Genomic DNA, 17,326 nt, shown 5'->3' with positions numbered 1-17,326 from the left:
CACAGAGGTCCCCCTTCCTCTTACTCCTGGCTGAGACACAGCCAAGTTTTAGAGCAGGTATAGTTAATACTTCTTCCCTTGAAACTCATCAATGAGCTTGGACCCTGGGGAAATCCCATTACAACTGAAAATACTAAATCAATTTAAAAAGGCAGTGCATTTTTATAGTTGAAATGTTGTAGACATCATAAAAATATTTTAGTATTATAGTAATGTGTGAGAAGAGGTCCTAAAAACAAGTTTGGCTGGGCATGGTAGTACCCACCTTTAATCCTAGCACACAGGGGCCAGAGGCAGGTAGGTCTCTATGAGTTTGGGCCGGCCAAGGTTGCATGGTAAGACCCTGTCTCAAAACAGTAACAACAACAACAACACATCAAAATCCCTAACGAAAGCAAAAACCTAAAAGCAATAATAAAGTATAACTAAGAAAAATAAAATGATGACCCTGTAAATCATAAGAGCACACAACATGTATGCAGGCCTTAGTGTCTGGCCTCCCTACAACAGCAGGATGCTGAACCAGGATACACCACATTGTTTGGAGCCACAACAACTACTCTATTTCAGCCATGACAAGCTTAAAGGCCTTTAATTTCATGGTAAGAAGACTAAGACTGAGGAGTCTGTTCAGGTCACAGAGGCAGCTGCCAGGGCTAGGGCTGTACTGCTGAGTCTGCCGTCGCTGCCTGTCCTGTTGATAAAAGCATCTAGGAGCCTAGGACTGGGGCAGGGACACAGGAATTTGAGAGCAAACCAGAGAGATTTCATCTCCAGATCCTGTAATGGAGACAGTCTGGATGGCCTCTGGTTGTATTGTATACTTCATGACATTCCATTCATTGACAGAAGACGGTAGGTCTGCCTACTCCTGAAGGACCAGTCTGAAACTGAGATGTGATAAGGAGAATTTGCAGGCCTAACGGTCTAGTGAGGAACATAGTCAAACAGGTTATAGACCAAACAAAGGGTCAGATGCTTGGTCAGCCTGCCCCTGAGCAGGGCAGGAGCTGACTTTGCCCAAATAAGTGCATCCAGAGTTGAGGGAGTAAGGTCAGCTAGCCCATTCTGTCCTGTAAGCTAACCGTTTTAAGGTGAGCATCTTGGGATACCATTGTCCACAAAGGTCCTTTAACCTCTACCCGTCTTACTGCACCAATCCAAACACCCACCTAAAGATTTCAGCTCCTTTTTCTTTAGATCCTCTTCTTTGTCTTCCTGCCTTTGCTGTGAGGAAGCTGAAGAAAACTGTTTTCTTACTAGGTATGGAATCAGTTCACTTCGGATAGAAGTGATTGACCTGGAAGGGAAGAGTGGCCAAATATAAGAAACCTCACTGGATTCTTTTGGGTCAGAAATTATTGCACTCTAGGAAAAGCCAAAGAATGGGAAGAATATGAGAATTCCTCCCTTTGGTCAAGTCACAAAATAGCCTTCCACAATTCCCAGCTACGTGGTTTGTCTATGTGTGTGCATACTTACACAAGTACGCATGGAGTATGTAACACAGTGCCCTGACTTTTCACTGGCAACAATCCATGGAAAAGCAGACTTTGTGTGTGTGTGCATGTATGCACATGTTTCTTGGGTGCACACATGCATGCACAGAGGTGAGGGGCTGATGCCAAGTATCTTCCTCTATCACCTTCTACCTCATTTTTTTTCAGGACAAGGTTTCTCTGCATAGCTCTGGCTGTCCCCAAACTCGCTCTGTAAACCAAACTGGCCTCGAACTCAGAGATCCACCTGTCTGCCTCCTGAGTGTTGAGATTAAAGGTGGGCACCACCACCCAGCTCCATGTTACTTTTTGAGAGACAGTTTTTCACTAAACCTGGAGCTCAATGATTTAGCTAGGCTCGATAGCCAGTGAGCTTCAGAAAGACATCTGCTTCTGCTTCCCCTTTACTGGGATTACAGACAGAGACATATATTTCTGCACATAGTTTAAAACACCTTTAAAAAAAATATTTACTTTATTTATATTTTGTATGGGTGTTTTGCCTGCATGTGCGTCTGTAGAGGTCAGAAGACAGAGTAAGTAACAAGTGTGGCCAATCTTCCTGCCTCAGCTTTCTAAATGCAGGAATTAGAGGCATGGGTCACCGAGTCTAGTCTCTCTGCAGATTCAGAATTCATTCTTCTCACAGAGTAGTTCCTAAGCAAACCTTGTGTTCCTAGTCACTCAGAAGAACAGCATCTATATATTGTAACAGCTGTACTTTCTATCGGTTAAGAATCTCCACAAAGTTAGCTTCAACTTGCTTAAATATAATTACATTGGCTTAGACTGACATTCACAAAGAACAAGATCAACGTTAATCATGTACAGAGTGACTCTTAGAGAGGAACACTGAGTTAGCCAGAGCTCTGGAGTGCTTCCAGTGCAAAATGAATTTGCCTTTTTTGGTTCCCAGGAAGCTGTTTCCTTTTTGATGGTATCAACACAAGAGCTGCAGAGATAGTTCACCTGCCTGCTTGAATTCCATTCCCAGAACCTACATGGTGAAGAGAATCAACTCCTACAAGTTATCCTCTGACTTTTACACGCACGCACGCACGCACGCACGCACGCACACACCTTAAATAATAAAGACAATAGGTTGTTGGGTCTAACAAATCTTTAATAAGGAAAGAAAGGATTTGATTTCTGGTATAGTGAATCATTATTTGTGTTGGGCGTGGTGGTGGCACAGGCCTTTAATCCCAGCACTTGGGAGACAGAGGCAGGTGGATCTTTGTGAGTTTAAGGCCAGCCTGGTCTACAAAGCGAGCCATGGTTACACAGAGAAACCCTGTCTCAAAAAACAAACTAAACAACCAACCAATAAAAAAAAAAAAAAACAAAAACCATTATTTGTTTACCTACAGTGTGTGTGTGTTTGTATACATGTGTGTACCTGCATGTGAGAATGTGTTTGCACTTATCACTCTAAGTATGTAAATTAGGGAGAGCCTTTGGAAGTAGGTTCTCTCCTTCCACCATGTGGATTCTGGGGATTGGAATCAGGCTTAGTGCAGGTACCTGCTGACCTTCAGTATGCTTCTGACTCTTACTTAGCAAAGAAAATGAAAACAGATGGGTGAGGGACTAATTCAGGTTTTTAGATGGCTAATTAATTTGTTTAGTATTCACCATGACTTTTATATGTCAATTGCTCTGCTGGACTTTGGTAAATGCTGTTTCTAATATTTAAAGGGATTATTAGTGGAGGGGCAGAAGAAAGGGAGAGGGAGAAAAGCAGGTCAAATAGGCAGGGAACATGTGGTGGAAGTTGCTAATCAGATATAATCTCTGAGAGATGAGGCCTGAGGAAGGGATGAGAGTGTGAATACCACCCCAACACTCACTGTTGCTGTTAGTACTCATCCTTTGCCAGAGGCCCACCAAAAGGAGCTCAGCATGTAGACACAGGACCACACACATGCACTGTTAAGTCAAGAGAGGAGCAGAGGCTGAGGAGGGCGAGAGAAATCACGGACCCTGGAGCTACATAGTTCATGGTCTTACGTTATTGTTAAAGGATCAAATCAAACATCTTTGAACATTTCTGTGTAAGCTGGAAGTCCCTGTATTGAATTTCAATGTTTTTTTCCTTCTCTTGATCCTTTGATGAAAATTAAAAATTTCCATATGAATATAAGAATGAAACAACACTTATTCTTAGTGTTTTCAATGTTCCGCACTAATGTGGATAGCAAATATTCCTCATCCCCTTCCCCTGGAAAACAAGGCAGTTGTTTTTGAAGAAGAGACAAAGCAGAGACAGCTGGAGGATTTTTAGGGCCATTATAGATCAAACAGAACTGTCACTGCAAAAGGCAAGCAAACAAGCTTTGCCACATGGGCCTATCAACAGATTCTGGGTGTGAGGGATGAGATAAGAGATTTGAATAGATAAGGAGCTGTCCTGCCAAATCGCAGCCACTTCTGCTGGGGCTCAACGTCAGGCCAGTTCACATAGTGTGCAGAGTGGAGGCAGGTCACAGCTGTGCCAAGAACTGTACAAGGCTACTGTGAGCCTTTGTGGAACACCCTGACCTGAAATAGGCCTAAAATAAAGGCTAATACCTAAGCAGCTGGATAGAGTACTCCAAAGTACCTGCAGGCTGTAGGGCTACACCACTGTACCTAGTAGACTGTCTCACGATTTATAACTCCATGTTCAGTTTTTAGGGACATGTGTATATTCCCTTTTTCTTTTTTCCTCCTAGACAAAGTCACTTGCCCTGTAGCCTAGGCTGGCCTAGAATTTGCAATCCTCATGTCTCTACCTCCCACATGCTGAAATTACAAACATGAGTCACCACAGCTGGCTCAATACACTTTGATTCTAGCAACTCTGAGATGAAGACGAGAACACGGTAAGGGTCTCTTCAACAGACTCAGTTTGGTCTGAGGCTCTGAATCACACTTTGTTGTAACAGACTGCAGCAGAAAATCTCATTTGGCAGATCTTGCGGCCAGCAGCCTCACTCACCACCAACCTCAGGCTTGTTTTCAAAGCATATATCACTTTATTACACTCGCCAGGTGTGCAAACAGCAAACTGAGAGCAAACTGAGCTATAAATAAGCGACCGCAGCCAGGGTAAGGCTGCCTTTAGTGTAAACTGCTTACACATCCTGGATCCATAAGCCGCAATTCTATTATTAAGAAAGCACTAGGGCTGGAGAAATGGCTCAGAGGTTAAGAGCACTGGCTGTTCTTCCAAAGAAAGCACTCATATTTTTTTTTTTTTGGAGATAGGGTTTCGTTACATAGCTTTGGCTAGCTTTGGCTAGCCTGGAACCTGTTATGCTGACCAAGATGGCCTTGAGCTTATAGAAATGGACCTGTGGGTTGCAGAGTTGGCTCAGCAATAAGAACACTGGCTACAAGCTAGGAGATGGTAGCACACACCTTTAATCCCAGTACTTGGAAGGCAGAGGTAGGTGGATCTCTATGAGATTGAGGCTAGCCTGGTCTACAAAGTGAGTTCAGGACAGCCAGGGCTCTGTTATACAGAGAAACTCTATCTTGGGGAAAAAGAAAAAAAGAAAGAAAAGAAAAAGAAAGAACACTGGCTGTTCTTCCAGAGGACCCAGGCTTAATTCCCAGTACCAACATGCCAGCTCACAACCAACTGTAGCTCTAGTCTCAGGAAATTGAAGTATCCATGGGTACCAGGGATGTACATGGTACTCTGGGCCTAGTTCTCCTTCCTTTATTTCTGCATACATCCTAACCTATCAGCCAAAGACAGAGATAAGGGAATGGACCTAGAGACCTGTGCATGCTATGAAAGTGCTCCACCTCTGAAGTACATTACACCCCCAGTCCTATAGTTACTTATTAATGTAAGGTTAAGTTGCTAAGGCTGGCCTTGAACTTGCTGTGTAGCTCATGTAGGCTTGAACTTGTGATCTTCTTGCTGAGCCTCCTGAATAGTAGAGGGCTGCACTGCTGGGCCCAACTCAAAGCCAGAATGTAAACAAGAGCCAAGTTGCTCGGGGGAAACTTAGCTGCTGCAGTGCCTGCTTTTAAGTCACAGCCTGCTCAAACAGAAACGTATCCAGAAGTCACCAAGGGAAACCAGCCTCTTAACTACTGGATCTTTGTTTCCTACCAACTCTTCTTGGGATTCTAGCTGCATTTCTACTCCATACATAGCCAGGGATGGCTTTGAATTCCTGACCCTCTGTCTCCACTTGCCAATGGCTAGGATTATAGGTATGTCCTATCACACCCAGCTTATTTAAAGTTTTACAAAAATATTCTGCCGGTTTATTATTCACAGATCCCCTAAATATAATCAGGGTTTCTTTGGTGTAAGCAAAGTAACAGTGTATCAATAATTTGATTCTTTCCTAAAACAGAAATGAAAACCAACTGTCATCTTTGTATAAACTGGTACCTAACATTAAGAAGACTCTAGTCTAGAGTATAACTCAGTGGTAAACCATTTACCTTGGTTCACAAGGCCCTAGCTTCTTGCCTTTGCACCACAAAAAAAGAAAAAGTTTAAGACTATTAACTGAATCACAAGGTAGTTTGTTAAAAATTATACCTCAGCACAATGATGGCGGTGCATGTCTTTAATCCTAGTACTCAGGAGGCAGAGGCAGGTGGGTCTCTGAGTTGGAGGACAGCCTGGTCTATAGAGTGAGTTCCAGGACAGCCAAGGATACACAGAGAAACCCTGTCTCAAAAATAAAGACAAGGACAAGACAGGACTCAGGAGCTAAGAAAGCACACTGCTCTTGCAGCAGACCTGATTTCAGTTCCCAGGACCGATGTCAGGCAGCTCACAACCCCTGTAATTCCAGCTCCAGAGTTCACCCAGCTCAAGAGTGAGCAGGAAAATTAAGAATGACTGTGTAAGACAAATGCCTGAATAAAGAAAACAAAACAAAACTCTACCTTCCCCATTCTTACCTATTTTCCATTAAGAAATCTACAACATATTTCTTCAAGCAGTAGAGATGGGCATCCACAAGGCCTGTATGGAAATGTATTCTAGGATGCCTGTAAGAAGAACATAGAAGAATAGGCTCATAATCAGGTAATATGGATATTAGCCTGTCATCAGGTAATGGGCCCCAGGAAGTTGATAAGAGACAGAGCCATGATGCCAACACTTCAGCCTGGGGAGAGCAAAGTGGTAGGCGCAGTTCTTCTTTTTTTTTTTTTTGGCTCCAGTTTTTATTTTTTGCCTCCATGTGTGAAGTGTACCACATATGTGCCCAGTGCTCTTTATTTTCAAAAATACTATGTGACGAGCTGATATTACAGTAGTGTACCCTCATTGGCAGTTCCATTTTCCACAGTTGTAGGTAATTATGGTCTGATAATAGTAAATGGAAAATTCCAGGAATAAGTTATAATTTTAGATACACATGTGTAGTGAAATCTGGTCCCATTTCACTTGAGACAAAAATCATTCTTTTGTTCAGGTCATCTAAATTTTAAATGCTATCCACCTGACCAGTAATCACCTGTTGGCCACCTCGGTTAGGCAGAGCCTCTGTCCTAGCAGCACAGTGCTTATGAAGCTTTACTTTACAGTGGCTTCAATGCACAAGGGTAGTGAAGCCGGCAATCTAGATCTGCCCAAGAGAAGCCATAACGGGCTTCCTCTAGATTATGTCAAGCATGGCTGTGCATCTCCTTGATCCCAGGAGTGGCCGGTGATCTCTGTATGACTAAGGACAGCCTGGTCTACACAGTAAATTAGTTCTAGGCCAGCCTAGGCTACACAGTGAAACATTGTTTTTAATTTTTTTTGTTGTTTTAAACTGGGCAGTGGTGGAACACTGCTTTTATCCCAGCACTTGGGAGGCAGAGGCAGGCGGATTTTTGAGTTTGAGAACAGCCTGGTCTACAGAGTTCTAGGACAGACAGGGCTACACAGAAAACCCAGTCTCAAAAACATACACACATACATATTTTGTTTTAAAAAGTGAAATTATAATAGGATTTTGTTTTATTTTGAAACAAGGGTCTCACTATGTTGCCCTGGCTGGACTGGAACACACTGTATAGACCAGGCTGGCTTTGAACTCATAGATCCACCTGCTTCTGCCTAAGAGTGTAGGATTAAAGGTATGCACCACCATGCCAAGCAGAATAAGGTATTTCTGAGAGAAAGATTTTACTTACATAATTTTTATTACAGTATGTTGTTACAACTGCTCTATTACTATTCTTTTCGTTGATCTGAAGTTTTTGTTTTAAGACAGCATCTCACTATGTCATGCATGTTGGCTTTGATCTTGCAGGAGTCTTTGTGCCTCAGCCTTCCCACTCCTGAGATTACAGGCATTCACCACCACATTTGGACACACACACACACACACACACACACACACACGGGCTTTAGAGATGGCTGAGCAGTTAAGAGCGTGTACTATTCTTTCATAGGACCCAAATTCAGTTCCCAGTACCCACCTCATGCAACTCACTGCCTGTAACTCCAGCTCCAGGGGATCCGATGTCCTGTTCTGACTTCCTCGGGGCACTCATGTGCACATACCCACACACATACATTCATACACACTAAAAAAAATAAATAAACATTTGAATAAAAAGTAATGTGGAGGGCTGGAGAAATGGCTCAGTGGTTAAGAACACTGTCTGTTCTTCTAGAAGTCCTGAGTTCAATTCCCAGCAACCACATGATGGCTCACAATCATGTATACTGAGCCATCTATACATAACCTTTTTCTGGCATGCAGGTGTACATGTAAAGATAGCACTCATATACATAAAAATAAATAAATATATCTTTAAAAAATTGTTTAAAAAAAGTAATGCAGAAGCAGTGGTAGTGCACATCTTTAATCCCAGCACTCAGGAAGCAGAGGTAGGTGGGTTTCTGTGAGTTCGAGGCCAGCCTGATCTACAAAGGAGTTACAGGACAGCCAGGGCTACACAAAGTAACCCTGTCTCAAGAAACAACAACAACAAAATAATATGGAAGTCAGAGGATTATGGGAAGCTCTCCACAGCTGTGGGTGGAGGTTGTAGAAGGATTAACTATAAATGTTTTTATTTTCTCAGATGAGGGGTTGAGATGAGAATCATTTCCAATCCTTTCTAGCTCTAACTGAACTCTTGCTGGCTAGTTCAACTCAGCTGTTCTGTCCCAAGCTCCTCTCCAAGCTGACTGATTCAAACTGGTTTCTAACTGAATTGCTCTGCCTGGCCTCAAACTAATTCTGGCAATATGTTTTAATCATCAGGTTTAGCCTCATTCTCTGGTTTAATCTGTCTTCACCTGTGTCTAGCTTGTTGCTTCTGCAACCTGTTTCTGTAAAAAATTCTTGGTAAAAAAACCTTCTCTCTCTCCCTGCCTGATATTAAGTAGCCTTTCTTCCCTGCCCTGTTCTCTAACTCATTCTGTCAAATCTTTTTCTGACCATCACTTTGTCTGCCCCTCAATTAGACCTGCTTCCTTCTACAAACTAACCTTACCTTCATTGTTTGGGATTAAAGGTATATACTAAGGGTGTATTCCAACCAGATTACATAGACCTAAAAGGTCTTTGAATGTGGTCCCTTGCCAAAGCTGGGAGGAAAAAGGCTGGTCTGAGCTGGGCAAGACTGCAGCATGGTTTTGAGGGCTCAATTAAGATTGGAATGCTGGGCTCAGCGGCCAGTGCCGTAATCCCAGCACTCAGGGAGGCAGAGGCAGGCAGATCACTGTGAGTTCAAGCCAGCCTGGTCTACAAAGCGAGTCCCAGATTGCCAAGGCTACACAGAGAAGCCCTGTCTTGAGAAAAACATAAATAGATAAATAAATTAGAACTATAAATTTATAATGGTGCCAATTTATGCCAATACAAAATAGTATTCCTGAAAAACTTACTAAAATCTATGTAGTAGTTGACAAAAACAGATGTATAAATTAACTAAAAATTCAGAGTTGGGGTAGTGATACAGCTCAGTGGTAGAGTTTGCCTAGTAAGCACAAGGCCCAGGGTTTCTCACCCAGCACCACAGAGCAAAAAAGAAAATTGTAGGACAATGGGATGACTCAGGGGGCAAGGAAGCTTGTTACCAAGCCCGACAACCTGAGTTTGAACCCTAAAACTTAAATGGTGAAAGGAGAGAATTCATTTCCACAAGTTGCCCTCTGACTTCCATATGTATGTCATGGCAAGTATGTATGTTTCCCCAACACAATACAAAATATTAATATTTTAATAACATTAAAATATTAGCAATATAAAATATTAATAATTTCTTATATATATCATAAGAAAAAAGAAAATTGAAGCTGCATAGATAGGTATAGTAAATAAGCATAGGATCTGGGCTGGATGAAGGAAGAGAAAGAAGGTAGGGAAGAGAAAAAGAAGGGATGGACAATAAGGTAAGGTAGGGGCAGAGAAGAGAGGGGAGGATGGAGAAGAGAAGGAAAGGAGAGGAGAGGCAAAAAGAAAAAAAAAAAAAAGGAAAACAATCCTGGGTAAGGCTAAACACAGACACTAATCACTGTGAATTCTGAAAACGCAGTAAAGTGGCAGTGAAGAGTTTTTTTTTTTGGTTTGGTTTTTTTGAGAAAGGGTTTCTCTGTGTAACCTTGATTGTCCAGGAACTCTAGACAACGCTGGAAATCTACTTGCCTCTGCCTCTCCCACCCTGGAATTAAAGGAGTGCACCACCACTGCCCAGCTATTTGTTTGTTTTAATTTAAAGATATAAACTCACAAGGACAAAGACCAACAAATTTTGGAAGAACAGTGGTAACAGATTCAGTATATCAAAGAAAACAGAACCTTAAAAAAAAAAAAAAAAAAGCTGATTTCTACTGCTCAACACTCAAGATCAGAACTGGCAAAATGACGATCCACACAGACAGAAGGCTGGAATATTTCCCTTGCCCTCTATAGCTCATATAGTCATGTTTAAAGACATGAGGGTTCTCACGGCCAAGTTTCTTATTTTCTGTTTTTTGTTTGTTTGTTTTTCGTTTTTTTGAGACAGGGTTCTCTGTGTAGGCTTGGTTGTCCTGGAACTCACTCTATAGACCAGGCTGGCCTCAAACAGAGATCTGCCTGCCTCTGCCTCCCACATGCTGGAATTAAAGGTGTGCACACCACCTGGCTGGCCAAGTTTCTTTACAGAATTGAGAAAAATATAGAAATATAAGAAAAAAAGCCCAGTGCTTTTGATTTTAGCTGCTTCTCTTTTTTCTTTTTCTTTTTTGTTTTGTTGTTGTTGAGACAGGGATTCTATGTAACCCTGGCTGTCCTGAAACTATGTAGATACAGAGACCCACCTGCCTCTATCTCCTGGATGCTGGGATTTAGAGGAGCTACCAGAGTTGGCAGATTTTGGCTTAGAAACAAGTGCTTCTATATTACCTATCCTTATCATAAAATGAGAAGTATTTTAGGAATTAGGACTGGTATCGATAGGGATACTAATTTAGATGAGAAGTATTTCAAGACTTCCCCCACACAAAACAACTGAAGTTTAAACCATTTTTCATTATCTTTAGTCTCCAAAATAGACTTGGCCATGCTTTTTGCAGTTGTCCTTGTCTTCCCAGATACAAATGCCTAAACCTTCCAAGATGAAACTGTGAACACTTTATTTCATTTAAAAAGATCTCTTTAAAAGCTTGTTTTTAAGTGTTTATTACCCTTCCAGAAAACAACAACAACAAAACACCCTTGGTCCCTTGACTTGAATTTAAAAGTGAACCACATAACACTGTGGGAAGAACATCATCATTTTCTTATTAAGTATTTGGCACAAATACCTTACACTTTTGAACTATTAAAAACACATGCCTGTCAGAAATAAAATAGAGTTAAAAAAAAAAAAGATAAACCACATTCGGCTGGAGAAACTAAAGCTTAGAGAAATAGATTTTCTTTAGCTTTCTGGATTTATAGCTTTCAAAACCCCCTTTATGTTGTTTTAATGGAGTTTGAGGAGTCAGTTTATATATTATATCTTTATATTAAACCTGGAGCCCCCGCTGGCCTGCCTCTCTCTGCCTCTCAAGTCTAGAATGAAAGCATTTGATACCATACCTAGGGAAGCCTGGCACTCTCTATAGTCTAGATGAATGGCCAGCTGCTCTTCAGACAGCATGCTAAGAGGGGAACAAGAAGGTTGTGAGAGTGACGTGTAGACTCGTCATAAAGGTGAAAGAGAGGGCTCGGTGGGTGAAAGTATTTGCTATGGAAGCCTGACCACCTGAGCTCAATGCCTAGCACTCACACAAAGTTGGAAGGAGAAAACTGACTCAACAAATTGTCGTTTGTTCTCCACAGGTATGCTTGGCAATTGTGCCAAAGACAGACATCATTCCAACACAAACAAACACATATCCACAAAATAATGATGATGATGATGATGATGATGATGATAATACTTTACATTCAAAATAAAGGATTGTACTAATGATGACATATCCTATCACCAGATTTTGGCTACTGAATCCATGTTTGCTTTTCTATTAAAATAAAAAATTAACAAAAGGAACCAGTCACATGTGCAAGATGAAAAACAAAGGTAACAAAACAAGAAGCTTTTAACAGATATTCCCGTTCTGTAAGAAGGAGATGGAGGGGAGAGAGCTCAGTGGTTGAGAATGATTGCTGCTCCTGCAGAGGACCCAGGTCCTGTTACTAGCACCAGCCACAAGGTACCTCACAACCATTGGCAACTGCAGTTCTAGGGCATGGGATGCCCACTTCTAGTCTCCATGGGCACTGCAGGCGCATAGAGGACCAACATTAAAGCAGGCAAACACCTACGCACATAAAAAAGTACATGTCAAAATAAATAAAGGAGTAGATGGAATACACTCAAGGACGTGTGTGTATATAACTGTTAAGAATATCTAAGAAGCTGGGCATAGTGACACACATCTTTAATCTCAGAACTCAGGCAGACAGAGGCAGGTAGATCTCTGCGAGTTCAAGGCTAGCCTGGGCTACAAAGTGAGTCCAGGACAGCCAAGGCTATACAGAGAAACCCTCTCTAGAAAAACAAAACAACAACTAAAGTGTTTTTTTTTTTTTGTTGTTGTTGTTGTTTTTTTTTTTAAGAATGTTTAAAAGTTCAGTGTGGTCCCAACTCCAGCACTCAGGAGGTGAGGCAGGGAGATCTCTGAGTTCAAGGCTGGCCTAATCTACAAAGCCAGTTTAGGACAGTCAAGGCTCTTAAAAAAAATGGCTCTTAATACACATTTCAGAGATAATAAATAAGAAATAAAAAGGCGTGATTCTGTCATAGGATAAAACACAGTGACCCTTGAGGATATCACGCTAAATGAAATAAGTCAACTAAAAAGATAAATATTATAGGATTTCACTGATATAAATTACTCAGATTAACTGATAAACAAAGTAGAATTGTGATTGCCAGGGACTTATGGGGAGGGAGAGAATGGGGAATTGTGTTTAGTGAGATAAGAGTTTCCTATTCTCCAGATGTAAAACTCCTGCAGATTTGTTCCCTATTACCACCGCAGATGGGGGTTATCTTATATGCTTTCTAGCACGTTTTAAGGAGGAGGCTCTCTAACACCACCAGAAGGTCAGCCCTGCTCTTCCCACAGATGCTTTGTTCTACTTCAACACAGGAGTTGGCTCTACCTTGGTAAGAAAATACACAGGCAACACTGTGTGCACTCCATGATGAGAAGCCGGAACCCTGTCTCATGGGATAGCATGCACATACTTTTCTCAATTTCACACAGTATAATCTAGTTTTCATCCCTTCTTTCCCATGGTGGGTGGTTTTATTTGGTTTCAAGAAAAGGACAGCAGCCAAGAAGACAATCCCTAGGGCTTACTTCTGCAGGATGGATCCCTTAATGACCAGCTCTTCATCCAAGTCTGCTTCATTAGCCATAAAGAGCAGCCTTTTTCCTGTGCTGTCCACTCCAATGAAGTCACGCTGCTCCACTGAATCATATAAAAGAGAGAAAAGCAAATCAAGCCATTTGTCCTGCTTGCATGACTAATCAGGAGGCAGGGGACCTCTTTACATTGCTCTTAGAATCAGACAGGACTATGACAGGAGGGAAGTCATGATGAGCATCATGTCACATACTACAACGCTTAAAGCATGAAGGGCCAAGTATATTTATATTGCTCTAAAGGTATATTAGGTAAACTGGTGAATTTTGACTAAAGTAATACACTAATGTACTGTACCAGTGCAGATTTTGGTTTTAAGGGACTGTTTTCTGAGGGAGGGGTGGTTCACACATACACATTTAAAAGCAGAGGGACTCAGTCACAACTTATTTTCAAGTAGTTCCCAACTTTCACACACACACACACATAACATATATATATATATACATATATATATATATGGAGAAAAATATTTATATATATAAAGAAAAGAATGGAGCAAATATTAAAAATTGGAAACTCTAGGTAAAGGATATATGCAATCTTTGTGCTATTCTGGTAAACTGCTATACTTAAACCACTCCACAAACATGAAATTATTTTAAAAATAAAGTTAAGAGGTAGGCATGGTGGTGCGCACCTCTGATAGCAGCATTTGGGAGGCTAAGACCAAAGAGGCTTCAAGGCCAGCCTAAGAAATAAAAGGGGGTGGGCTAACTAAGTGCTAGCGCATTTGTCTTGGGTTTGAGAGCCAGCAGCAAAGGGAGGACAAAAAAAGTGAGACAGTCAAGATAAAGTCAGTCAAAAAAGCAGATGACTTGTCTGTCTACTGCATATCACAGAAAGTACAGCAAGGAATTATCTTTTTGCAAATAATCTAGCTCATAATAAGCTAGGTCTGTAAACTGTGAAAGTGGGAATACTATTGTTTAAGGTCACCTATAGTCAACCAAATGTAACTATGCATCGACTAAGCAACTGTTTATGTGTGCACCCATAGAAAGATGTATATTTTACGAGGTATAGAGTTGGATGGTAGACAGATACATGCTGCCACTGTAGTGCTACTTCCTATTATGTGTTTCTTTTCCCCAGACACAGTATGAATACACCAAAGGTCAATTTTTATTCTGTATTTCCTATAACATCTAGCACATTGTTGGAAACTTAATAACACGTGCTACTTGGCTGGGCAGACAGCTGGGAGCGAAGGTCGAAGGTCGGTGCACAAGCTTGAGGACCTGAGTTTAATCCCTAGCACCCTTGTGCAAGGGGTGTGCATGTAACCCCGCTGGGAGGCGCAGGCGGGGGGTCTCTGCTGCTGGTCCGGCAGCTGCTCTAGCTGAACCAGAGAGCTGCAGGCTAACCAATGACTGTCTAAAGAACAAGGCGGGGATCGGCTGGGGATGAGGTCTAACACTGACCTCTGGCCACCAAATCAAGTGCATGAGCACATAGGAACACACATAACACACACACATGCACAAACCACAAATATTCACACTAGCATCTACACGTTGTTTTTTTTTTTTTTTGAGACAGGGTTTCTCTGTGTAGCCCTGACTGTCCTAGTACTTGCTCTATAGACCAGGCTGGCCTTGAACTCAGAGATGCACTTGTCTTGTTTCTGCCTTCAAGTGCTGGGATTAAAGGCATGCACCACCACCACCTTGTCGATGTGTGTATCCAAAGACATGTATACTCAGAAATCGCATAGGGTAACAATTAAGAACTGAGCTTCTAAAGCTTGCCCACCAAGGTAGGAATATCAGCATGGTTCTTTATTAACTTATATATAAGCACATTAATTAACCCCTCTATTCTTCAGTTAAACAGGATTAATAGTATTTGATACATAAATTTGTTATGATTAAATGAATTAATATATGTAGAGAATTTATAATAGTATTATTGACCAAACTATTAAGATATTTAAGTTGCCAAGTATAGTGGCACACTCTTTTAATCCCAGCACTTTGGAGGCAAAGGCAGGTGGATCTCTCTGAGTTCCAGCCTGGTCTGGACTAAATTTCAGGATAGCCAGAGCTACATAGTGCTGCATAGTGAGACCCTGTCTTGAAAACAAAACAATAGAAATGTAAGTTAAGAAAATGAAATAAATACATACTTCATGGGTAAGGTGCTTTTTATGAAAGCATGAGGACCTGAGTTTGGACCCATCCTCAGTATCCACATAAGACCTGCAGATGGCAGCATGTGCTTCTAACCCCGGGGCTGGGTGTGGGGCAAAGACAGGCAGATCCCAGCCTAGCTGAAATACCAGATCCCAGCCTAGCTGAAATATCAGTGAGAGATTATGTCTTTTAAAAAAGGGATGGGAGGTGGAGGAAGACACCTGATGTTAACCTCTGGCACGCATGTACACATGTGCAAGTAAGCCGAAACACACAATATGTCTGCATCCATCCACCTCTCTTTGAGACAGGTCTCAATATGTAACCCAGCCTGACTTGAACTCATGACTCCCCTGCCTTAGCCTATGGACAGATGGGATTAGGGCTGAGTACTACCATGCCTACAATGCTTCAGGGCTGGCTGTAGCTGGCTGTGCATCCACAGCAAAGTGTTAGCTCTATGACATTCGCTCTGGTGACCGAAGCACTCATCACTCACATGGTAGCTTGTTACCTCATATGTAGTGTTTGAATCTGAACGGGAAAAATTATACAGTTCTTGCCCAAAGCCAAAGTTAGCGCAATCCACAGGAAAAGCAAATAAGGTCAATTTGAAGCTAAATTTTGAAGAGAATCCCAATGGCATACACAGCTCTGAAATTTATCAATTCATCCATCACATGACAATTTGAGACTACAGCAAAGTTTGTGAAGGAAAACAGATGGCATTTCTGGAGTGCTTAACATATTCAGGCTCTTAGGCTCACAAAAACCTTCAATCGCTTGACAATCAAGTGACTGTCCTGAGTGCAGTCACTTCCAGCCAGGCAATTTTCAGCTCTGTTGCACGTGGCTTCCCTTCTTGGTCCTTCTTCCCTACATTGTTTCTTTGTGGCTACCATAGTAACTGCAAACTCTGAACAAAGGTTATAGGCACTTGGAGAGGCTTCTTTCCATCCTGCTTTATCAAAGTGAATTCGACTTGGGAGCAGAACAGCTAACTTCAGAATGTCTATCCTATGAAGAAAGACTACACAAACAAGGCTAATAAAGCAAATAAAACTATGAATTTTAAAAAATTATGTCATATTCAAATATTCCTATTTTTTCCGACTTGATTTTTACTTCTCTGGTTGAATTTTCTATCTTCCCTACAGTTGTTCACTCCCTATCCGTTCACTCACTCCATCATAAACTTGGATTCCTACCTTATAAAAAGAGTCACATCTGGAGTTCAGAATTCTAATTCATTTTATGTAGTCAGCATGACCCTGATGCCAAACCAGACAAAGACAGAATAAATGACAGGCATATTCACTCGTTATACAGACACAGCCATACTATGCAAATTGAAAACAAATCAAAACTAGACAAGCAGGAGCAATGGCACAGGCGGGTATAGAGAGACAGGGTAGGGGGCTGCAGCAAGTCCAAGGCCAGCCCAACCTACACAGCCAGTTCCAGGGCAGCCAGGTCTACACACTGAGACCCTGTTCTAAACAACAACAGAAAACCATATTAAAAAACAAACAAATAAAAACAAAAAACAGACTAGACAGTGGTGGTGGTGGTACATACCTTTAATACCAGCACTCGGAAGGCAGGGGCAGGCAGCCTCTATCTGAGGCTATCCTGATCTATGGAGCCAGTTCCAGGACAGTCAGGGCTCACATGTCTTTTCATATTGTTTTGTTTTTGGAGACAGGGTTTCTCATGTAGTCTTGGCTGTCCTGGACTCACTTTGTAGACCAGGCTGGCCTCAAACTCACAGCGATCCTCCTGCCTCTACCTCCCTGAGTGCTGAGATTACAGGTGTGTGCTACCA

General features: G+C 41.7%; 1 protein-coding gene across 2 annotated transcripts in view; it reads right to left on the bottom strand.

The window, feature by feature from the left end:
- The window catches only part of Eif2b3 (eukaryotic translation initiation factor 2B subunit gamma), a 65,131-nt gene that overhangs the window by 18,759 nt on the left and 29,046 nt on the right, over positions 1–17,326 (bottom strand). For both annotated transcript variants that reach the window (XM_055618532.1, XM_055618531.1), the window contains exons 5-7: positions 13,300–13,411; positions 6,417–6,506; positions 1,173–1,300 (exon numbers count right to left, since the gene is read on the bottom strand). In XM_055618532.1, the coding sequence (XP_055474507.1) occupies positions 1,173–1,300; positions 6,417–6,506; positions 13,300–13,411 (330 nt within the window). The remainder of the gene's footprint in view (positions 1–1,172; positions 1,301–6,416; positions 6,507–13,299; positions 13,412–17,326) is intronic.

The sequence above is a fragment of the Psammomys obesus genome, unplaced genomic scaffold (genome assembly GCF_907164565.1).
Source record: "Psammomys obesus unplaced genomic scaffold, mPsaObe1.curated_primary_1811, whole genome shotgun sequence".
NCBI lineage: Eukaryota > Metazoa > Chordata > Mammalia > Rodentia > Muridae > Psammomys > Psammomys obesus.
The sequence above is the reverse complement of the archived record's forward strand: the minus strand, read 5'-3'. Positions and strand labels throughout refer to the sequence as shown.